This window comes from Scophthalmus maximus, chromosome 1 (genome assembly GCF_022379125.1).
Source record: "Scophthalmus maximus strain ysfricsl-2021 chromosome 1, ASM2237912v1, whole genome shotgun sequence".
Classification (NCBI taxonomy): domain Eukaryota; kingdom Metazoa; phylum Chordata; class Actinopteri; order Pleuronectiformes; family Scophthalmidae; genus Scophthalmus; species Scophthalmus maximus.
In genome coordinates this window covers 1,012,829-1,037,796 of record NC_061515.1, presented here as the reverse complement: position 1 = coordinate 1,037,796, position 24,968 = coordinate 1,012,829, and the positions used below count along the sequence as shown (strand labels likewise).

Below are 24,968 nucleotides of genomic sequence, written 5' to 3'. Positions count from 1 at the left end.
TCAGATGTCGTAATCAAACCCTTATAACAAAGAAATGCAATTGAGGCTTTATTATTAATATTCAAACATTTAAAAAAAAACACAAATAGAGCCAAATAAATAGGTCTTGAATGAAGAAAATAAACATAATTTGTCTTTTTCTAAGTGCAGTGCAGTGCGAAAAAGCAAATGTTCCTTGGTCGCACCGGTGCATCTGACATGTAGCTGGTCTGTCTGTGTATGAAGGAACGTTGTATCGTTAATCTCCTACATCACCGTTGCTGCTAACGTCGGAGTGCTAGCGGGCGCCAGCTCCCACTGCCCGTCACATACGCAGACCTGATCCGTGTGGCGAAGGCGCAGAGTGAACCGGTCTGAAGTCTGGTTTTAGTGTAAAAGTGTAAAAAAAAAAAGCCAAAATGGACAACGAAAAATTTTGGGTGCAACCAATCTAAAAAGTTAGTCTGGAGCCCTGCAAATTTATTTTAGTTTGACCCTTGAAATTTCACTTTTCACTCTAACATACATTTTCAGTCAAACTTTGAGCCTCTATCTTTTCGCTCTGTCAGTGATTTTCTTTTTCTCTCTGATCAGTTCTCTTTCTGAGACCTAATATGAAATTGGGAGTGGTATTCAGCCATTCACTTCTGACTGGGCTCACCCGCAGTTTTAATCCTCTATAAGCAGGAAAAGTGCTTCCCTTGGTAAACGGTGGCAGGTGTCACTCTCAGATTATCTCACAGCTTGTGTGTGTGTGAAATACTGAGTTTCACTGAGATACATGGAGATGCTGATTGTAATGGAGTCATTGTGTTAATGCTTCTCTTCACCTTGGAGCCTCGACTGTCAGACCTGCTCAGACTTAATCCCTTGCTGCTCTTAAGGGAGACGACGACGATGATAGGAAAAAAAAGCTCAATAATATTGATTCATGAGGATGCATGTGTAACTACAATGAGGCATTTGGTATCAGTAAGAGATAAATCAGTCATTGTATTGGTAGTGGTATCAAAAACCTGTTACCATGATGGCTGTTTACAAGTGTGAGGTAGAGAGGTTGTCCACACACATGAAGGTCACTGGTTCGATGCCCTTGGGCAGGACAACCGTAAAATTGCCTACAAATAGTTTTTGTAGTTTTTTTGAGAGTTTGAAAGACTTTGAGTTGCATTGTGGGAAATGTAGGATCCAGAGTTTTTGTAACTGGGAGCTTCTGCTCAATATGAGTAAAGTACATATTGCAAATGAAATCCAACATGGGTGCATTTATTGAAATGTAGATTAATGTGCACTGTCCCAATGAATGTATTAATGAATGAATGAAAGAAAAAAAATCTTCTTATTAAACGGGATAAATAGTAAACTTTAATTTGATCAAAATGACTTTAGAAGTTATTAGAATCATTTTACATAAACACATGGCACAGAAAGAAGCCCTTGAACCACACCATAATATATTTCAGTAACAGTGACTGACCGCATTAACTGCACCACATCCTGTTTTTAACAAAATATCTGGCAAACTGTTGCTGGTCTTATCCAAGGGTATATGGGCAATTAGAGATACCAGATATCATTAGAGCAGTGAGTGTGCCACTTTTCTCTTTCTTGCGATGTAATTGTTTTTTTCTCTCTCTCTCCCTGTGACTCACACTATAGACCAAACGTCTGAAGCGACAGGAGCTGTTTGCCAGAGAGGGCCTGACTTGGCAGAAGATTGTCCATTTCTGCAGCGAGCATCAGGACAAAGCTAAGCACCAGGCTGCCAGTCAGGAGCTGAAGAGCTTCCTTCTGGCAGCCAAACAGATTGGTAATTAACTCATCAGCCTCAAATCCATTGTCTTTTCTTTTTTTCAATCTTATTTCCATGTGTTTGTGTTAAGACTGATGAAAACATAACAGAGTGACAACCTATTTTTAGACGGCGTGTGTAGAAGTGAGTGAGGATGACGGCCTCAGCAGCTGCCGAAGTTCTGCTTTGTTTCCCTGCCTTTGGTCCAGCGGAATCAGAAAGCATTTTGAGTTTAAAGAACAAAGGATCTTGTTCTGATTTGATAAACAAGTCAAGTTGCCCAAATGACAAACAGAGCCTTTCTTTATTCAAATCAATCAAGTAAGTAAGTAAAAAATATTTGTATAGCTCTTTTCACAGGCAAAAAGTCACAAGGCATAAACAGTATACAGGGCAAACCCTTTCTGACAACTATTCCCTGATAGTGTTAAGACAGTCAAGGAGCCTAGATAACTTAAATACCTCACTGGGTTTAAATGAGAAGTGAAGTTGAATATCGTCCATATATAAATGGTAAGTCATGTTAAAACTGTTTATGATCTGTCCTAAGGGCAGCAAATATGAGAATAACAAGGGCCCCCAGAATCGAGCCATGTGGGACCCCACAGTACAAGAATCAGACACAAAGTCACCAGTAGAGTCAGTAAAACTTCTTCTATCAGTGAGATATGATGAAAACCATTCTAATGCTATGCCTGATATACCCACCCAGTCATGTAACCTCTCAATCAGAATGTGATGGCCTCACAAGTGGCATGTTGTCATGCTGATATTCTTTTTATTTTATTTTTATTTTCATATTTTAAAGTGTTTAAGATTTCTACCTCAGTCATTGACGTGGATGCAGGGACATTTTTTGATGTGCTCAGAAAATTGAAAAATGAGACAAAAAAAATCAGCAGCAAAAAAACCCAAATAACTGTCCAGGGGGAGGTCTGAGGATTATCCAGATTACTATGAATCAGAATTTTTTTTTAAATCTTGTTTTTCATTATTATGAGCAGCTCATACTACAGACACTTTGTTGTATCGGCGTCAGAGGCAGAAAACAAAACCTTAACAAATCAAACCAAAATCATCTGCGTGACAACCACCACAGCAACTACAGATACGTGATAAAGTACTTGTGTTTTTTAATTGGCTGACCCGACAATAATACAAACAGTTAAAACAATTTCAATGAAAAAAAAGGTAATTGTTAAAGCTATTACCCCAAATTGTTATGTGGTGTGCAAAGCAAAATTCTGGTACGTCATTAACCTCCTGATTTAATGAACCCTCACCCGGAAATTACTTTCATATACAATTAAATTGCTTTTTTCCTGCTACGTTATGGTGAAATCATTATTGGCTGGATTACGTTTAAAGACAATGTGTTTTTTTCTTTTCTTTTAATTGTTTTTGAATAAAGGAATGAAGTTTTACACTTATGAACAGCAGCCAGTCACCAGCAGGTGGATGGGGCTAGTAGTTCTAAGCAGCTACTGGCAGAGTCTTCTGGCATAGACTGGATCTCTATGTAACTAGTTCACACATTTGTATGATCTAATTTGAAAATACCTCCCAACAAATGAAAGCATGTTAGATTCAGCGACAGGTGTTGGATAGCACGCTGCAGCTGCTGTAATCCTTATCTGAATGAAGTTAAGCGGTACAGTAGCTGAACTTATAAAGGTCACACTAAAGACGCTCTGATTGTGTCCTGGTGGCACCTTTCTCTCTTGGTGACAGTGTTTTTTTGTTCCTTCGCATTCATCAGTCAGGAGTAGCAGCCATGTTGTGATGCTCCCCCACTGCTTCATGTTTTTGAACCTGCCCTCTGTCTATGTAGTGGACCTAAACAAGAAGTTGCTGTTCAGCAACACTCTGGAGAAGATTCTGTTCTGCTAGAACCATTTTAATTTGTTTAAATCCTTTTCATCTGTTTTTTTTGCTTTCCTTTCGCCTCTTCAGCCTTATTCACTTTACTCTCTCTCTGTCCCTCTGACATGTTTTCCCTCTAATTGGACAATTATGCTGTACTCCTTTTGTTTTTGAGTTAAGGATAGTTCTCGCTAAGCATTAATTGTTTGGATATTATTTAAATGAGGTGCAGGGAACTTAAACAGTGATCTCGTTGCTATAGACTTTACTGCTCAGAGGAACAGCTACTGGTTCTTTTCTGGAGCTATGAATAGTGCACAGATCCAATGGCCTTACACAAACCACTGATGATGATGATAGAAAAGGTGAAGGTGATTTTTACAATCTGCAATAATCCTAATAGTCACCATCATTAAAATGACAATGAAAACAAACGCTTGAATTGTATTTCCATATAGGGAAGTTAAAATTAGACATTAGAGGAGATGCTATGACAGATGACAAAATAGAATAGTGATATCTCTGAGCAAAAATCTAAAGGAATATTTAGATGTTATTTTTTTCAAACCTATATTTATTGTTTTTGTACAACACAACAAAATAAGGAATAAACATAATATATACAAACCAAAACATAACACACTGAATCACAGTGCATCTACCCCTCACCCCTACATAATAAAGGGGATGATATTAATAATAAAAAGAAGACGAAAATAATATTAATGGGAAAAAAACATGGAAAAAATAAAATAGTATTTTCAATTCAATTCAATTCAATTCTATTTTATTTGAATAGTGCCATATCACAACATACATTGTCTCAAGGCACTTTACATAGTGAGGTCAATATTACAGGGGAAACCCAACAAATCCCACAATGGGCAAAGCACAAAATTGGAAATGTCAATATATGACAAACTCTGCATCTACTCCCTTCCTTAAGATGTGTGGTCTCTGTAGATGCCTTAAAAAAGAAGCTCAAAACTCAGTTTTCTACCATATAGTTTTCCAAATGTGTGTTCATGTTTTAATTTCTGGTAAATATCTGAATATTTGTTGTGCTTTCTTTCACAGTCGGGGCTGAACATGGTCAGGAGGCCATCGAAAGTGCGGCCGTCTTTCTGTTTGAGACCTTCCACAACCAAGACCATGTGGGCACAGAGGAGACCCGGGCCATCAGACAGATGTTTGGCCCCTTCCCGTCGGCCGCGGCCGAAGCCTCCTGTGACTGCGTCGCTCGGCTCGTGGCTCCGCTCGGCAACGACCGGGTCGAAGACTTTGTTCAGAAGCAGAGCTCCCATCGCAGCCCCCAACGAGCCTCCGCTTTCGGACGCAACATTGCCTTCTCGTACGACTGCTACACGTTGGACCCGCTGGAGGGGCTGCCCTGCGCCGCTGTCCAAGAGGAGAACGTGAGCCTTGACTTCATCAACTTCCTCAACAACCAGCAGGGTGGGAGGAAGGCCGCTGGCGAGGAAGAGGCGTCCGCCTCGGGCAGATCTTCTGGCTCGGGGGATGAAGCCATCCTCCGTACAGAGGTGGAGAAGTATCTGAATGGAGGCAACATGATCTCGTCCAGCCCGGAGGAGCTGTGTACATCCCTGTTTGAGATGCTGGCCTCCCACAAGAGTGACGATGAACTGCAGAATGAGGTTTGTGTCAAACAATCAATATTTATCTACATTCCGTATCTGGTAAATTGTTCTTGGGATTTTCCCTTGGGAACCAAAAGAGTCAAACATTAATTCAGTGTTTTGTAGAAGCACCGTTGGCAGCAATTACACCCTCACGTCTTCCTGGACCAGTCTCGATAAAATGTGCACATCTGGTTTTGGTCAGTAAATCCCATTCCTCTTCAGATTGGATGGGAAGTGTCTTTGAACCATCATCTTCACGAGGGCCAGTCAAGGACGACCTTTTCTTGCCTCGGGTCATTGTCGTGCTGAAAGGTGAACCATCGTCTCGTTCTAGGTGCACTGTATGGTACAGTTAGGGCATCAACATCCAGACCTGCTCCGTGGACCTGCATAGAAATGCTGAGCGTGTCCTCTTGATTTAGTCATTCAGCGCGGATGGAAGGAGCTTCATTGACAAAGACTCATGTTTCAATAGGAAGAATTATTCAAGTGACATCCGCATTTTGGAAAAGTGTGGTTTAGCCATTGTGCTACAAAGAAGCTTTATTTCTTCACAACTGGCTCGGCTGATCTCTCCCTGCCTGCACTTTCTTCAACGGAGTGCATTCAACAGATCGCTGGTGCTACCGCCTTTATTTGCAAAACCTTTGTTACATTTGTGGCGTGTTGTCTCCATCGAGTTTTGGTGAAGTACAACCAGTCTGTAGACAGGTTCACTCTCAGTTCCGTTTGTTAAAGTTTACAGGCTGTTGGGCTCATGTCCGTGTACAGTGACAATTAACAAAAAAAAAAAAGTCCAATGATTTAACTGACAAAATGAGAAAGGGCCAAAACTTCCTGTTTTGCAGTGGTACATTTCATATTGTGATGCTCCTATTGATTCCATCACCTTGACCTTCAGCAGCAGGCCTTTTGGGTTCGACCCAGACACCGGACGTATCTTGACAGAGTCATCCTTGGCCTTTACCTCGACGCCTTTTCTTTTTTAGACATTCCCAACTCTCTGTGTCCTTGACCTTCACTGTTAATCAAGACTCTTTGGTAATATTAACAAGCCAACACGAACACAACAGAAGATCAGAGGTCAACCTTTAAGATTCCGTAGCAGTCAGAAGAATACAGATTTTATTATTATTTTCATTCTTAGGACTTTAGTAATCCCACACCGGAGACATTTACTTGTTCAAGAGTCAAGTCATCAGGATAGAGGTAGAAATATAACACATCCAATGGATGTGATTACACTTCTTGACCTGGGGACACTGACATGAAGGGGTGAAAGCCACTGTACTGTAGTGTTTGCTGGAATTATCAGATTGTTTTTGTAGAAACATAAATAATCTGTAAGGTCACACACGGTACAGAAATATAGTTCTTACTGGAGACCAACCGATATGGAGCATTGGGGGGCCAATGCTGATGTAGATATTTGTGAGTACAAGATTCTAAATACCGATACATCGGCCAGTATATAAATCTGTCAATGATTCCTAAGATGTCATTATTAAATATTTATGATAAAGAAATGTAATTGAGGCTTGATATTTTAGTTTAACCATAAACTTTATCGTGAATAACTATAAATTGATAAATTATGTACTATACTGTAAAATACCATATACTATACTATGAATTATAAAATTTATAGAATTTAGAATATTTATAACACGTAAAATGTAAAACATAAATGCACATTTAAAGGCTCATATCGGTTGGCCGATAATATTGGTCGGGCTCTAAACAAAGCCAACCGATATATTGGTCAGGCTTTAGTTTTTACTGAGCACTCACCGAGTTAAATCTATCTTTTTATGCAATGTAATAAAAGAAAATAAAGGGTCAATTTGAAGATATTTGTGACATTTATGTCTATTCCTGAGGCAAGACTGTTACGGTATCTCACAAGAACGTTTACATTTGTACAGTGTGGTATTCATGTGCTATTACATTGACCTGCAATAACAATGAAGCTAGGATAGAAGGCCGCCCCTCATCCTCCTCATCCTCCTGTGAGAAGCAAAGGATAACGTACAGAAATGAAACATGACATGTGTCAGGATCACACTACTCACTGGTCTCTGTTGTGTCTCATCACGTTGAAACATTTACATTAAGTAATGCTTTCATTCTCCCTCCTTTATACTCTCAAGGCTTTTATGTTTTTTCTATATAGCTCCTCAGCAGTCTCCCCCCCCATTTTATCATTTGCTTCGCAGACGCAGAATTGTACAACTTCAGCTGGTTACAGTTGGTTCCAATGTTCCTCACGTAGTTGACATTTGGAAGTGAACTCTCCCACTGACGTGTGTGTGCGTGCATGCGTGCGTGCATCCCACCTCTGTGTGACTCCAAAGTCAACAGTAAAGTGGAAAGGTTCTGCACTCGGTGCCATTAGAGCCGACAATGAGAGAGAGAACCTGTTTCTTGTTATTTCTCAGCGGTGACCCTGGATCGCTGACATTTGTGGCAGTTGCTTAGCACCGGATGAGAGGAGCGGTATAGGCGGGCAGCCGTTTGGTTGTATAATGTTATTTGGAAGCCGGGTTTGACACCGGGTTCTGTTCGCCCCTCACGTTAATGAGATCGGGAGATGGTACGAGATTCCTTTGGCTGAGAGAGGCATCGCGATCACATGTATTCTAGTTTGGTGATGACGATTCACTGGAGAGAGAAAACAATACTGATCATGTGTAGACAGTTGATACGTGATGTGAAAAGGTTTCAACGTTGTACTATTCACTGTAGAGCTGCAACAGTTAATAGATTAATCGATTCGTTATCGACTACTAAATTAATCGGCAAATATCTCGATAATCGATTCATCGGTTCAGGTAGTTCTGTTCAGGTTCTTAAATGTGAATATTTTCTGGTTTCTTTGCTCCTCCATGACAATAAACTAAATATCTTTTGTGTATGGACAAAACAAAACATCATCTTGAGGGTTTGGGAAACACAATCTGGAGCTGAGAACAGATTCACCTGCTCAGAACCGGAGTGCACCGGATCCATCTGAAGGAGAAACCCAGCAGAGTCGACTGCTAACAGTCAAATCCAAGGACAATTTCATGAGAGTCAAAAAAAAAGAAGAAGAAAATAAATAAATATATATACATTGCTTTGAGCAGGAGCAGGTGTAACCCCCCACCCACTCCCAACACACAGTACATACACAACTCTATTAAAACACAGACATTCACACGAAACCAATAGAGGTTTAGAAACCATATAGAATTCACCACAGAGGGAAACAAAGATAACCCCGACAAAGACGGATGGCTGACCCGACATCAAAGTGTGTCTGTTGTTTTACTACCCTGCTGTGCTGACTATTGCCTTCCCAGGGGAGGACGGACTGAAAGAGCAGGCTGTACCTGCATCCTCAAACCAACGCTGAACAAAAAAATAGATACTGCATTGTTTTACTCCGCGTCTCCATCTTTCCAATTAGAAACTACAGAAACAACTAGAAAACTTTATCTTCTCGTCACTCGGTGATACCAATGATTGACTTGACTGTGTGCAGCCTCCGTCTCTGCTATATGCTTTTAATTGTGCTGCTGCTGCTGCTGCCGCCGCCGCCGCCATTCACTGGAATCCTCGCTGCTGTGTTCTCCACCTCTTGCTAAGTGCCAGGTGGTTATATTTGGGAGGCAAAGCGGCAGAGCATATTCTCCACCAGGCGGATGGTAATTACCAGGTGCTCAGCCTTGGCAGTAGCCGCGTGTTGCTGAGCCATATAGGATGTGTATGTATACATGTGGATGCAGGCGACGACTGTATTTTTTGACTGATGGTCACTGATTCTCACCCTCCTCCCTCTCTCTCTCTCCCCCTCCAGCTGTTCGAGCTGCTGGGCCCAGATGGGCTGGAGATGATCTCCACCCTCCTCCAGCGAAGGGTGGCCATCGTCGACTCCCTCCTCGCCGTCCCAGCCGATAGGATTGGCTACGCACCAGGTGAGACGGGGGCGCTATGGCAACCATGTCGTCTCCGTGGTAACACAACTCGTATAAAAACAACAGGATAAATGGCCGTGATTTCCAGATATAAATTTACAGCCCGGTACAGTATTTGGACAGTTATACTTTTTTTGTGTTGTTTTTTGTTTCCTCAGAAAATTCTCTGATTACAGCTTCTTCAATGTGAATATTTTCTGGTTTCTTTGCTCCTCTATGACAGTAATCTGAAGTTTTTTGGTGTGTGGACACACGCACACACACACACACACACACACACACACACACACACACACACAGTCTCTCACAGTGTGTCTGTGAGAGACTCTGACTCTTTTAGTCAGTTAAAGCTCTCCCTTTTCTTTTCCCCTTATTCATTATTATGTAGTATATTTTAATAATAACTAAGCAGTAAAAAAAAAGATATTTCTGCAGAATGAACATATACAGATCTTTTCACTACACCCCCCCTTCCCATCACCTTCAGGACGCTGTTGGAGCCGTGTACCGCTCGTGGTTTTTCTCCAACACTGTAGTGAAAATGTCTCAATCCACTGAAAGGCATAAAGATCACATAAAGATTGGGCCTTTCACTTCAAGTCTTCTTTTTATTATTTCTTTCACATCCTTTCACCAAGTCATCTACTGGGGGAACGATGACGACCAGTCTAATGCTTCCCCTCGTGGGCAGGGCTCTCAGTTTCTGTACTTGACTTTCTTGAATATAAGAGAAATAATGGAATAACCATGCCGCCGTACTAATAGAGAAATGGCTGACTTGTACATTGGCTGTTGCTAAAGGCATAGTTGTGGATAGGCTTACACTGGATTTTATGCTGTAGTTAATCTGGCACTCTGGGTGGTTTAGAGCTGAGTTCATTGATTTTGTATGAGATTTTACTTCGGGAGGCTCGATGGTGAGCAGCCCTCCTATCACCGGCCTTCCATGCTTGCCTGGTTTTTGTTTTTCAAACGTCGTCGTCCTTCCTGAGCCAGCATCGCACCTCGACCTCCTGTTTCCTCTTGTCCCGAGGAGATCCCTCCCCCTTATTAATGTGCAGAGTGGCGCTGCAGAGAGGTGAATATATTGCTGGAAAGATAAGGATGGTTAATTTATCATTGCCAGAGCTGCTGTGTCTTCTGATCCATATGCAAGGTAGGCATCAACGAGCGGGCTGAAGATTAGAGGAGAGAGCGCTCCTGCTTTTGTCAGAATAATCCCCTGCAACTATTTAAAGTCACACAGAATCATCCTTTTTTTTTGAGTCATTTGAAATTCACAGGTCCTAAATATAGATTTTTTTTTTCAAACTGGGGAGTGCATCAGCGCATGAGCTGATTAATGCAGACGAGTTGCTGCTCAGTCATTAGAAGGTGAACTCATATTCTGTGGCCTCTGATTAGACTAGACGGTGAAATAATAAGTGGAGTTGCTGGTGTTGGTGTTTAGCTCAACAGCTTTTCAACCTCAACCAAAAGATAAAGTCATGAATTAGGTTAGTTACTAATATTTAATCAGAGTCAGACAGAATCATTCATAAAATTGTAACTTGTGGAGCTTCTGACCGCTGGTTATGATGCAGGCACACAAAAATGATTCCCCGTTATATAAGCATCGTCATGAAGTCAGAAAATGACGTCATGCTTGGTAAAAAAACAAACACTTTCCAGGTATCTCTGCATCCTATTGGACTAAAGACACGACCTGAAGATTATATAGATAAAAAAAACAACTTATGATCATATGATGGGAAAGAAATCATTACGACATCACTATGAAGTCAGGAAACATCATGTACACTACATGACGTAATGTATTAACTTTTGCAACCCATAAAATAAGCAACATGATCTACAGTTTGTTTAACCAATTATTCGCCCTTATATGGTATAAATGACGTCATTATGAAATAGCATTATTATATTATAAGCTAGCGGGGAATTTATCGGCCCTGACTGATTTGACACTTTTTTTTAAGTATAAGCCTTATCATCCAGTGTACAGGCCTTTATGTGGCTGCCATAAACAGCCTTCATACCAAAAAAAGGAAATGTATCCCACTAAACCTTTTACTGACTGTTGGTTTGAAAAGCCTGCTGCAAAATGAACATTTCTTGGCCGAAACTCACCTTCAGCTCTTGCTTCATGGATATTTAGTAGAGGAATTACATGCATAGATTTTGTATTTTCATGTGTTGGATGAATCAGATCTGATCTTCCTCATTGCCAACATATTCTGACCTGGTGTGGGACAGTTTGATGGGCGAGACAAAACTTCTACTGAAGGTAAAACATATGATAGCTATGATGTTATGTCTCTCCTTCATTCTCGCAATGTAAACATTTTAGTCTTTCACACAACGTTCTTCAGCGGTGGTCACACCCTCGTGCCGCTTTCAAGCCTCGGCTGATTTTTTATTTCCCATTGTGAATAACTTTTGATCAGTGTTAAAACATTTCACTTGCCAGACAAGCTTTTGAGATTAGCGTTGCCTTGACGACTGAGGGTGAAGTCATAGGGGGTAAAAAAAAAAGAAAAAAGGCTGATTAAATTTTCCACTATTTGCATGCCATCAGGAGGAAAGAGGGGGATTTAGTGGGGATGCCTGTCTCTTGCTGATTAGCTTTTTAAATTGCAGTTTTGCAGCTTGGCACTTGCGTGTTGATCAAAGTGGCTCCTCTTCACATTTCGATGGGCGATGGAAGGCAGCGCGAAACGGAATGGACAATCAAACACACACAAACACACGTACCAAATGTTTTCATCAGCTGCAGGATAAATCAGGGAATGTTTGTAGTGTATGTTTATTATGATACACTGTACGTGGCTGCGCCGAAACATTGATTCCCTTGTTCCAACCTCAAGTCGTCAGTGGAAGCATCTGTCTTTTTCGTCTTGGTGTCATTGTACAATGGACGATATAACCTTCACACACTTTTGACTGCTAACGTACGTTTTAGTGCAGCGCCATTGCTTGATGATGATGTTGTCAGTGACATCATAAATAAAACATGGTTACCATGGTAACAGCAAGTCATCTCAAGAGTTCAAAACAAATTTTGTCTTTTTGAGTTTCCCCCGAGAATTGCACTCGGATGCTCTGCAAGAAACCAAAACCAAGTTTAGAAGTCGATCGGATCAGCCGTTGCTGAGGAAATTGATGGATTCATCTAGAGCTGCAACAGTTAATGGATTAATCGATTCATAATATAATAATAATACAAATATTTGGTGTGTCGACAAAACAAAATCTCATCTTGAGGTTTGGGGAAACACGATCGACATTTTTCACCATTTTATCAGAAGCAGAAGCACAAGCACATAACCAAATAGAATATAAATAATATGCTCCAAGAAATAAACCAGATCCTTGGCATTATAGGAGATACCAATATTGGGTGTAATTGTAACTCAGTGATTTTTTACTAACACCTTCCACATAACTTTATATTTTACTGTAATAGTAGCTGAAATTACCTTACTACAGGCCCAGTGTGAGGAAATCCATTGTCAGAAGTTCCTGTCTCTTCTCCAATGCAGTAAGGACACAGAAGGAGAGGTGGAGCAGACGGGGTCCAAGTAGCCTCCCAGTGAGCGTTTGTGTTTGTGTGTGCAGATGCCTTTGAATGGGTCATTAAACCCATTCCATTGTTTTCTCTCAAGTGCAGTACAGTAAGTGCTGAGGAAGAACCTCAACCTTAAACCTGATGCACTATAAAAAAAAAATGGTTCTGTCAAGAATTGAACAAAAAGATGATGAAGTTGGTGAACGCAGGGGTTTGTTGCATCATTCTCAATCGCCTAACCCATCTAATTTGACAACAAGGCTTCGTGAAAGAGTTTTGTCGGAGTTTTAATTCAATGTTCTTTAAACCATTTTATTTTCTTAACAGCTGTGTTCAGGCCTTGTCACTGAATTTTCGTTATCGACGATGTGTCGTATCATACGTTAACATGAACTCTTAAAAATACCATTTATCTGAATAATTTCTGCTACAATATTTCATCCAACAAAAAGTAGTTATTATGACTACTGGCTGTGTGGACAAAACAAAACGTCATTTTGGGGGTTTGGGAAACATGATTGACATTTTCACCATTTTATTACATTTTATGAACCGTACAACGAATCGATTAATCGAGAAAATAATCAACAGATTAATCGATAATGAAATGAATTGTAAGTTGCAGCCCTAGATGGTTTCAAAAACTATTTTTTGTTGTTGTGCGAAAACAGCTTGAAATCAATCTCTCGTGGCAGCGCTCTTCAGTGATCGTGGCACCGCGATCGCCCGGTGGAAATGAGAATCCTGGTGATTTGGAGGCAGTTGCTGTTTGAGACGCGTAACGAGGCATAATGTCTCCCAGAGAGACGGGAGAGTGAAGCTTTGGGAACGGTTCAGACAGAAAGAAACGGTGTATCGAGGGTGACAGAGTTAAAGGGGCTGGGAGTCGGAGAGATAAAGGGAGGGGGGGTAAGAGTGACAGGGAGGGGGCGGGTACGTGGCAGGTAGAGCTGCTAGACGAGATAAAGAAGAAATCATTCAGTCAATCAGTCCCGGCCGTGGAACAATCATCAGATCTCATCTGTTTTCAAGAGCAATTCTGCCGTTTATTGAGCTGTTGTGCCTCAAACAAGGAGGCTGCACCGGGGGACATTAACCCCTGCGCTGCCACATGGACCCAACATCAAGACGACCGCATACATGAGCGAGTTTCACTGACAGTGGCTGATGTCTCAGTGGCATCAAAGGTTTTTGCTGTTCATCCAGGGATAAATACCAGAGTAGAGATCCTGAGGTGTGACAGGGAGAATAGAAATGTGTACACAAATTAGTAATTCATGCTTTAATCACTTCTTACTGTCGCCAAGGAGGTTATGTTTTCACCCTGTGCGTTGGTTTGTCCAGCAGGATAATGTAAAAACTACTGAGCAGATTTTCCAGGAAACCTGATAGAAGGATGGGACTTGGGCCAAGTATTATGTATTATTTTAAGGGCTGCAGCTAACAATTCTTTTCATAATCGATTAATCTTTAGATTATTTTCTCGATTAATCGATTAGTTGTTTGGTTCATAAAATGGTGAAACATGTCGATCGTGTTTCACAAAACTCCAAAATGATGTTTTGTTTTGTCCTCACACCAAAGATCTTCAGTTCACTGTCACAGAGGAGCAAAGAAACCAGAAAATATTCACATGTAAGAAGCTGAAATCAGAGAAATTTTGACTTAGTTTTTTCATAAAAACTACTTGAACCGATTAATCGATTATCAAAATAGTTGGCGATTCAGTTAGTAGTTGATTAAACAATTAACTGTTGCAGCTCTACTCTTTGGGTAATATCTTGATGGTTGAATGCACTTGTTGTAAGTCGCTTTGGACAAAAGTCTAACTAACTGAACTAAATGAATGTAAGAATGTAGGAAAAAAGAAATAAATTGATTTGGACTAACGTATTTCATAATTGTAATGTACACTTTTATAGACATTAGAGCCCGTGAATTATACACAGGTCATGGTAGTATTTTGCAGTCAGGCACCCTGATAATATCGTCATATCAATTTAACGAGATAACATTATTTAGTCCGCTTCTGAAAAAAACATTTGAAACCTTTCATTTATGATATTTTTTGTGCTCCTATTTCCTCCAGAAAAAGGTGAAATGAAGCCCACCTACGGCTGCCAGGTGACCATCCAGTCGGAGCAGGAAAAACAGATGATGAAGATGTACCGCAGGGAGGAGAAGAGGGAGAGGAAGAGAGGCAGAGGGGATGACTGCGACTCCTCAGATGTTGCTATGACCTTCGACCCCAGAGAGATGAGAGCCCACCGGTATATCAGCCCCCCCCCCCCCCCCTCTGTGTTTGTGTCTCGACCTGACCTCTCAGGTGTCCTCAAAACCAACAAGCTTCTGCATTTTTCATGACAACTTTCTGAACAGACTTTAAAAGAAAAAGTGCTGCAGCTCTTTTCTTGTGGAGGATTTTTCCCTAAAAGTTTAATTTCCGTAAAAAAAGAAAGAAAAGAGCAGTGATCTGTTTAATTAAAAAACTTGGCATGGCCAAATCCAGCACGAGTGTGCAGCTAAAGATTAGTAGAGAGGTAAGCCACTTTAGGAAGGGAAACATAATGCTCCATATCTTTGCTTCTTCATCTGAATCAAGCACATTATTTTATTTTTAAAAAGCTAAAGTTGGAATGGAGAAGAGGACGTTCACGTATTGATCCGAGTAATTCAGAGGTGACATTGGGCTCATTCGGTCCACTGTAACTCTGGTGTTTAATTTTAATTTTCTATTTATTTGTTTGAAAATAACCACTTTTTTTTGCTCCTTGTATTGAATGTCCAGTTTTTGTGTTCACGTATGTATTTATTGAGTTTTTTCATTTTTAATAAAGGAAAAAGAAAGAAGGAAAAAAAGGAGCAAAAAGGAAAAAATAAATGAATGAAATATACATACTGTGTACTGCATATAAGTTCTATTTATCTACGGTAACTATCATCTCTGAATATTCTATACATCTTGTTTGTTTTGTCTCGTACAGCGAACAGGCCCTTCTGACTGCACGGCGTGACCCTGTGCTGAGCAGAGACCGGGTGTACGAGCGCATTAAATACCCCAACGTGTACGACCTCTACGCCGAGGCCACCAGGATGCCTGCGTTTGTGGGAGGAGCCAGGGTGAGACTGGAACACGTGTTTGTTGTGTGTGAAGTGTTCACTTTTTGACTCTGCTTCTTATGCGTCTTTACCGTCTGGGATATCAATCACCACCAGTAACACAACGTGCCAGTCTGTAGGGGCTCATTGCTCTTGCGTCGGTGAAGTCTCCGCATACGAAACGACGCTTTACAGAAACGTACCAAGCTGTTTGTAAGCCCTGCTCTCGGATCTGATAGTCCACATGCTCTCTGATTTGATTGAACACGTAATACACTTGAAGAGGAACTACAGACAGACAGATTATTTCTCCATTTTCAGTTGGGATTGAAATGTTTCGGAAAGAGAGAGAAAGCTCTTCAGTTGGAGCGATGCAGAATTCTCCTTATCCTCTGAATCTGTCGACGACTTCTGAGGACGGTTGATCTGCCTCAGCCTCAGGGAAGATGCCACCTCGACGCCCTGAAGAGCCCAATAGACACAATGTGATAGCATCAGTCATGTCTCACTGTGGGAGATGGGTCTTACACAATCATGATGTCAGACTGAACAATATCAGTTGTGTGGCAAGAATGAAAATGTATTTAAATAATGTATTTTCTTGAAGTGCAACCAGACAAAAAAACAATATTTGGATACGTTTCTTGTTTTTTTTTCCAAAAATTCCTCATGAATATAGCATATTATGCTATAGAAAACAAACAGACATATTACCTATAACATTTTCATGTAATGTTGGTTAATTAAAGAAATTAATCTTTTGGAAAAGCAGAGGCTGCTCTCAAATGTCAGGCACAAACAAGATATCTCATTGATTTTTTTCCCTCGTTCAAACCTCAAGTCGTCAGTGGAAGCATCTTTCTTTTTCCTCACTGTACAATGGACGATATAACCTTCACACACCTGCAATCTCTTGACTGCTAACGTACGTTTTAGTGCAGCGCCATCGCTTGATGATGATTTTGTCAGTGACATCATATAAAAAACATGGTTACCATGGTAACATCAAGTCATCTTAAGAGTTCAAAAAAAATTTGGTCTTTTGAGACCTTCTCCTTTTTAAGTTTGGTTGTCTATGAATTACATTTTTTTTTAAATAAAAGATGATCTCATTTTTTTTAACATATCATAATAATTAAATTTTACTCAAGTTGACATATTTGAAATGTAATTATTGCATTAATGTAACTCAACACATGAACATGGAGTCATTTCTGGTTAGGTGCTGAAATCAGATTTGACATTTTATCATCCAATCAATTTTAGTGTATTCTATAATCCCGGTGCGTCGAACAATAGAGGTCATTTGGGTTTTTTCTTTATTTTATTTTTGTGTGTGTGTGTGACCCTCAGATTCTGCTCCCTGAGGGAATCCACCGAGAGAACAACAAGATGTATGAAGAGGTGGGGATCCCACCCAACGAGGCCATGCCCATCGGCTTCGAGGAGAAGCCGGTTTTCATCTCAGAACTGGACGAGGTAGGAACCACTGCAAAATGGCAAACACACTAAAGAGTGCACTGAGTAGTGAGTAGTGAATGACGCAGCCTAGGAAGTCAAGAAATAGTTCCCTTGCTCAGAAAAATGCCCCATGAAGAGCAAATTAGTGTATTTACATTTCTGTTTGTGTTCAAATCAAACGAGTGCGAGAAACACGTAGTAAACATCCTCCAGATGAATCCTCTTCACTCCCTGTACCACATTAGACCACGATTTCTTTTACCCGTCCTTGGCAACGTGTTGAGCGTCGGCCTACGTCAGGTTCATGTTGGCGAGCTCATCAGTCACAGTTTTGGTCTTCAAGGCTTTTGTTTCTCATCTGCGGAGAATCAGAGCGGCCTCGGCTGAACCGATACGCCTCAGTTAAAAGCACCGGGCCCAGCCGAGTCACCTCTGCCTTGTTTCAGTGATGTTCTTCTTGCTTTTCATTTTTCTCTGCACAGTTCCAAATGCTGTGATCTTGTTAGTGCATTCACTGTGGATTTTCTCATCGACTCTGGTATCCTGCCAACATTACTGTACAGCACATATACACATAACAGGATATAGGCTGTTATGCACATTGGTGTTTGTTTTCAGGCTGTATTGCTCATAGATTTCGATTTTTGAGTTTGGCCAAAAATGCACCGTGGGCTTTCCCTAATCTTAGCCTTGATGTTCTTCTGTGTCACATTTTCTTTGCTGATAAGGCGTACAGTTAAACAGGGTTAAGTTCTCCACGGAATCAAGAAGCTGCTGCTGTGTTGTGTTCATGGGATTTGGAGGTTTTGATGTAGAAATCATTTTTTTGCTAGTTATGCTGCTCTCTTAGACAACACATTACTACAGTCGCCTGAGATTCAACCAAGATGCTCCACATTACACACACTCATAGATATCTACCCCTTAATATGCCTGATTTTTTTTATCATCAAGATCAATGCGTAATTACCTGGGAGATTGGTGAATTTTTTTTTTTAAAGCCCTATCTCATGATGGTTGTTACGTCCCCTCTTTAAAAGAAAAGAAGGAGAGCAACGACCAGGTGCTGGTGTCAAATTGTTAAAATGAAGAAAACAAAAATACATGGAAACAAATTTACAAAACAAAGACCCCACTGACTTATCTAACAAAAGGCTATAGAAAGAAATACACGTGTCTGATTGGCCAGCTCAACAGGTGGAACCCAATCAGGTCGTTAGCACCTGGGGAGAAAACAGAAAGGATGGGGGGGGCAAGAGAGAGAGAGAGACACACACACACACACACACACACAAAAAATAACAAACAAACCAGCCTTCTGACTTTGCTTGGCAGCATGGATTGAATGGATTCTTTCTTGGCCCATGTTCCATTCGTAGTTTTTTATGATTCTAATTATAATAGATAAGCATGTTGAAAACTGAATTCAAATTGACTCAATAAGGAACTCACTTGGATTCAAATGAAGTGAATTCCATGTTTGCGATATGATAAAATACTGTGGGACTCAAGCGACTGATTATTTTCCCAGTTCAGCATATCACGTATATTTCAGAGAACATCTGTGTGAACAACAGGACTCGTCTGCATCTGTATTCTGTCACCAGGGGAGTTCCCTGATGCCCCGAGTGTAATCGTCCCACTACTGTCTCCTCAGTGAACAGGACTGTGTGGCTGTAAAAGCCAGTGAGTGATGTTCCTTTTTTAATGGGGAGTGCTCCAGCTCTCAGCCAGCTGTCAGCCAACACAATGACCCGTCAGTCCGACTGACACCTTGACTGACAAACCTGCACTCGCACCGGTGCCGACACCTCCAGCAGGTTTTGCCCAGGCCTCCACTGGGCCACATTAAGAGGGCGGCAGGCTGAAGAAGCAGGACCTCTCGCTCTGCTCCGGCCCCCTTGGGGACAAGGACAAAGTGTGTTCCTCCGGCACAGAGTCCACACACACCGCTGTCTCTGAAAGCCTCCCGCTCCCATCCTGTCTGCCCACGTAGGCTTTGTGATCCATCATTACTGCATCACTAGTGAAGATGCAGCGGTACAAAAGGTCACCACTTCCTTCCCTGAAATTTTGGCCTTTTGTTTATGAAGGCCCTAAAAATAAGATACTCATAAACCCTTCAAAGTCTTTTGTCTCACTTCAGGGAACCAGTGTTAACTGCTCATCTCTCTTAACCTTCCCGTCGCTCACGCTAATGGACATAATGATAAACAAGATTCAGCTTTGGTGTGTGTGTGTGTGTGTGTGTGTGTGTGTGTGTGTGTGTGTGTGTGTGTGTGTGTGTGTGTGTGTGTGTGTGTGTGTGTGTGTGTGTGTGTGTGTGTGTGTGTGTGTGTGTGTGTGTGTGTGTGTGTGTGTGTGTGTGTGTGTGTGTGTGTGTGTGTGTAGCTGAGTGCAGATGAAAGTGTGTGCATGTGTCTATTCGCCATGACAAATTGATGAGAGGACGTTTTAATCACATCGACGCTGCTGCTCATCGTTGTCTTCACAGTGCACGATACATGCCGCAGGTGTGTGTGTGTGTGTCTCTTCAATGCCTGTCAATTTCAATCCTCGTCAGGTTGGTCTTTGAGGATTTGACCGTTCATCCTTCCATTCGCCTGGGATGTTGTCAACAGAGACACAAGGAGTCAAAAGGATTTTGTCTAATGAATAGCAGTGTTCATCAGGGCCTCAGACCAACTGCGTCCCATGGACAGAGATCTTCTCTGGGACGCCTCGTGGGATTAACCGGATTGCAACGGTTAATTTTCCATTCATCTTAAATTATCGCTTAGCAAATGACGAACCGGAGCGAGCCCCGACTCTAGTAACCAAGAATAAGCAGATAAACAAGAAACTGTATTTTTAAAGTTAACCATGGAAACATTTACGATTACTGACAGCGGCATCGCTCATCTTTACTCGACAACTCTTCTGTTTTGTTTGAAAGCAATTGACAGGAGCAACATACATGTAATTGTTTATTTCCTCAACATTATGAAACATGGTTTGGGAGAGTTTACATTCACCTGGGGATGGTGGTGAAAAAGTTAGTCAGCAGCCCGTGTTTTATGTTCATGGATTGTGTTGTTTTTATCTTAGTCACATTGTGAACTACTCGTTGTGGACAAAGGTAGAAAACAAGACAAATAAATATGAACGTTACTCTATTGCGTTAACTGTGGCGACAGCTTAATGGACAGTACAGGCCTTCTGTCCCTACACTCTCTGGTATTTCTGTATTGCAAATTGTGTTCTAAAATATTTCCATTATGCCACACTTAGCACACAATTAGATATTACAAGTGAGTGTAATTAGACTGCACGTAATGCAGTGTGTGCAGTTGGTGAAGCTCTCCCTTCCATGCAGAAACAATCATCAGCTAAAGTAATGTTGTCCCTGCTGCTAATTTTGCAAACTGTAGAGTTGGAATTTTCACCATATCAACAATTCATTACACAAGATCCCAAGGTCACCACAGTGCTCGAATCATATTCTGCCAAACCAAACTTTCGCATCTTCCATTTACACAAGTGTCTTTTGTGGCAAATGTTAAGGTAAAATCATTTTGGTTTCTTGCAGAAAATCTTATTGTAACATAGATTAGAGACCACACTTCTTCAATAATTCTGATCCGCCATTATGGCAGTTGATTAAACATCATCAGATCATGTCCCAACTAATAAGACATTCAATAGCAAAATTATGAAACAAACAAGAAAAGCAGAATGGAACTGAGACTGATCCATCATTTTAAAACAACTCGTATCCATCACATTTGGAAGGAGAATATGACATTTTAAATGTTGGTGATCCAGCATCAAAGGGACATTGAAGAATCATCAGAAAAAAACATATTTGAGATGGATATAGAAATAAATCAGTTTCCGGACCAGTTCTACTGTTGAGGTATTCCTTTGTCTTCCATTTAGAGGGATGGGATGTGTTGGGGAGATGCATATGTCTCCAGTGAATTTACCCAAGAGTAAAAAAAATTGTATGTTTTTGATTCTGCTCTACATATTCATTAGCTAACAGTTTTTTTGTGCGGTGCTATTAGACATTCAGACAATTCTGAATTTCTGTCCCCGGCTTCTCCTACAAAGGCTCAAAGCTACACAAATTCTCCAAGGCTCCATCTCTGTCTCTGAAAGACTTTATCTCCTTCTGTCTCCCGCAGTCTCTCCCTGGCTCACCAGCAGTTTTTTTTCCCCTTAATCTTTGAAACACCCTGTGTAACTGATATAGATTGATATGCAGCCTCTTCTGCTGAGCAGTGTGAATTAGCCTCAGTCAAGCAGTGGCTCTATTCATTAGCTTAAGCCTGGGCAACTCTGGAACAAAGTGCCTCGCTCCTCTAAAGTGCCGACGCACAATGCCTAATAAGTCTTTATGTGCTATTAGGGAAGGCTTTGAAAGGCAGGCTGCAAAGTCTGATGCGCCTCCCCCCTTCCAGTTCACACTGTGTGCAGATTGTCATTTATTGAAAGCCGTAATGGGAAACAAGGCTGCACGAGCCTCTGTGCATATTTAATAGCGCTGTGAAACATGAAAAATGGGGAATTTATTAGAATGCTTTTTAACTAATGAACTGGAGTCGAGGTGCCTCACACTTAAAAAGCCTCCCTAATTTATCTGAATGAATATATTACTGAGTGTGTTGTGAGTGAGAACAAATGCCTCTCTGATGGACCAAAACTCCACAGAAATGTACACTAGTGCTGCACGTTGCTGATGTGCCTCATAATTGCGAACGGCCGAACGGACTCAGACTCAAATATAGACAGAAGCTCTGACGGCAACACACAACCACACTTCCTATGAAGTGTAGTAATTGATAGGAATCCAGTCAAGCGGCAATTCCTTTTTTCCGAGAAATGACAGTTCCCACGGAGAAACGTTCCGCGGAGGGAAAAGGATTAAGGAACACAGAACACTTTTCTATAATGAGTGACTCTTCCCTCCCTGTTTGTCCCAGGTATCGTTGTGCTGCGTGACACTTAAAACTTTCTTATTGAAGTATTTTCTACACTCGCTCAGCCAGACAATTATGATGTCAAACACTGAAGTATGTGCATTGTGCAAATTCTTGAATAATCAAATAATGGTCGTTAGGACAGGTAGGTGACATCACGTCCTTTCAGTGACAATAGCAAGTGAAAAAGAAAAGTGTAGTAGAATCGTTTGCAATTCATTTCGGTGAAGCGGTAGTTTTGTCTGCTGAGCAGAGCCGTATGGCGAAGTTCCGATTTACCGGTCGTTCGATATATAACGTTCCAACCTTCACCTGTGGTCAAGAGCTCTGGGTAGTGACCGAAACAACAAGATCGCGAATACAAGCGTCCGAAATGAGCCTCCCTCGTTACATCAAATCCACTGAATTCAATCAGAAACCGAGATTCATCCCTTCTTCTTCAGTTACAAATATAGGTCTACTGTCTAATACAGGCCGGTGCTGTTATGGTTCCAGTATGTTCCGCCGTCATCGTCCCCACTCATCATCCGTTCATTTTCCCGTCTGTCGACAGCTCACCCGCTCCGCTCCCGTGCAGGAAGTAGCTGGTGTATGCGCACACGCCTGTGAAGATGAGGCAGAACTGAACAGCCCTCCATCCATAATTAATCCACCTTGATTGCATTTCCTAATCCAGTTCTGATGTGGTTCCCCCATAGCACACACATGCGGCTCTTGTGTGTTTGCTCAGAATTAGCCACGTGTCTTCAAGGCCTCTTTGAAGGATTCAATGGTTCAAGGCTTTTTACAATCTCCTCTCGTGAGTGGCAGCACTGTCAAATGGTGCGGCAATATGTCATCTATTGTCTGCCAGCCGTCCAAAAAGACGTGTGCATTGTGCTGCTTTCAGTCTATAATTAAATTAGACTTATTCGGGTCCTATCTCACACCCGGCGAATGCCGTGTCAAGCAGCATTTAGCACAATGCAAGTGTCTTTGCTTGGTACTTGTGGAAAACACACCCATGATTTAGTAGGAGTACATCCATTTTTTATTCCAATCTTCTTTTTTTCAAGTGACAAAATCCATATAGTGATCTTGGACTGTCCTCCACCAAAAAATGACCACAAAGGTTGTTTGTTCAAGCAGCTTATTGTGACCTACAGTATGTGGTGGTTTTAAAGATCGCAGTGGTTGTTACCTACACGGCTGCTAGAGGTCAGAAATAAATAATTCAAATCACAACATGGTCAGAAGAAAATCACAAAACATAAGTCATTATTAGTGTTTGTGTATTTGAAATGTAAGTAAATAGTTTTCTTTTAGGAGTGAGCTGCAGGGTGGGTGGGCGGCCCTGTGTATGTGTGTGTGTGTTTGTGTGTGTGTGTGTGTGTGTGTGTGTGTGTTCAAAGTTTGGGGGCTCACGGGGCGTTCAGTGCTTCCTCAGCAGGTGCTTACGGACGGAGTGATGGATTACCTCCTCTTTTTGCTATCTCCATCTTACTTCTCAGCTCTGCCTCCCCCTGTATTTGTGCTCTCTCGCCTCTTTCTCCCTGCTGCTGCTGCTGCTGTTCTGTAGGGAAATGAAAAGGCCTCCTGTTTGCTGCATCCGCAGCTCACTTTGTCAAACTCCACTGTGCATCTGGTGAGGAAGGTGTGTGTGTGCGCTCACTGTGCACATGGATTTGCTCCTTGTTTGTGTTTGTGTGGGCGTGTTCGGCCAGGTCATCTAGTGCTCTGCATGCAGGCTTGGAGCTGGATGATAAGCTGTTTGCAAAAAAACTAGCAATTAAAAGTTGATCAGGCTGTCAATTCAAATGGAATGAAATGGAACCGGAAAGTAATTAAAAGGATGGCATGAAAATGACAACAATTATATCTCTTAGCTTCCCATTACCGATGCACAGAGGAATTTAATTAGTTTAGGAGTCTGTATAGTGGCTTGTACAGTAAGCACACAGTAACACAAAATATGAGCCAGCACACACCCAAAAAATAAATAAATAAATAAGAATAACAAAAGAAACCGGTTGCTGTTTATCTCAGTTTCACCATTAAACCTACAAACGGGGAGGCTGATGGATATGGACAACACTGGTATTTAGTTATTGCTGTTGATTCATTAGTGCATCTATGTGGGTCCAATTAGTGTGTTTTAAGTGGCTGGTGGATTGGCGGGATATTCCCTGTCCTCCCAGTTTGCCCATATGGCCGTAGGCTGTGTATCTGCTGTGTTAATGAGCCTGTCAGTTTCCATCCCACTCAGGGTTGGCCCAGGATGGGCACCGTATGCACACACTACGTACCGCTGAGAAAGGACTACTTACACTTTATGGACCGCGTACACAGCTGAGTCGCTCAGTATGCAGAAACGGTCGTTTATCCTTCTCATATACAGTATATGATGATATATGCACAGGGTTTGTTCACTCTCCAAGTATCGTCACAGTCGAGATCATTCACCTGGGTTAAAGACACGGGTTCCACCCCAGAGTCAAACAGCTGCTCTCATTCAGACCTTCATTTAACCCTGCTCCTGAAAGGTTGACCACAGATGTGTGTGTGGTCCAGGGCTGCAACTAACGGTTTCATTATCGATTCATCTGTCGATATTAATCGATTAATCGATTAGTTGTTTGGTCCGTGAAATGGTGACATAAAATGCCAATC

The 24,968-nt window shown here is 41.5% G+C and overlaps 1 protein-coding gene across 1 annotated transcript in view; it reads left to right on the top strand.

The window, feature by feature from the left end:
- ascc3 (activating signal cointegrator 1 complex subunit 3) overlaps positions 1-24,968 on the top strand; it is an 89,102-nt gene that overhangs the window by 6,368 nt on the left and 57,766 nt on the right. Inside the window, exons 3-8 of the mRNA XM_035643535.2 lie at positions 1,639-1,789; positions 4,712-5,289; positions 9,113-9,230; positions 14,888-15,068; positions 15,783-15,918; positions 17,251-17,376. Coding sequence (XP_035499428.2) covers positions 1,639-1,789; positions 4,712-5,289; positions 9,113-9,230; positions 14,888-15,068; positions 15,783-15,918; positions 17,251-17,376 — 1,290 coding nt within the window. The remainder of the gene's footprint in view (positions 1-1,638; positions 1,790-4,711; positions 5,290-9,112; positions 9,231-14,887; positions 15,069-15,782; positions 15,919-17,250; positions 17,377-24,968) is intronic.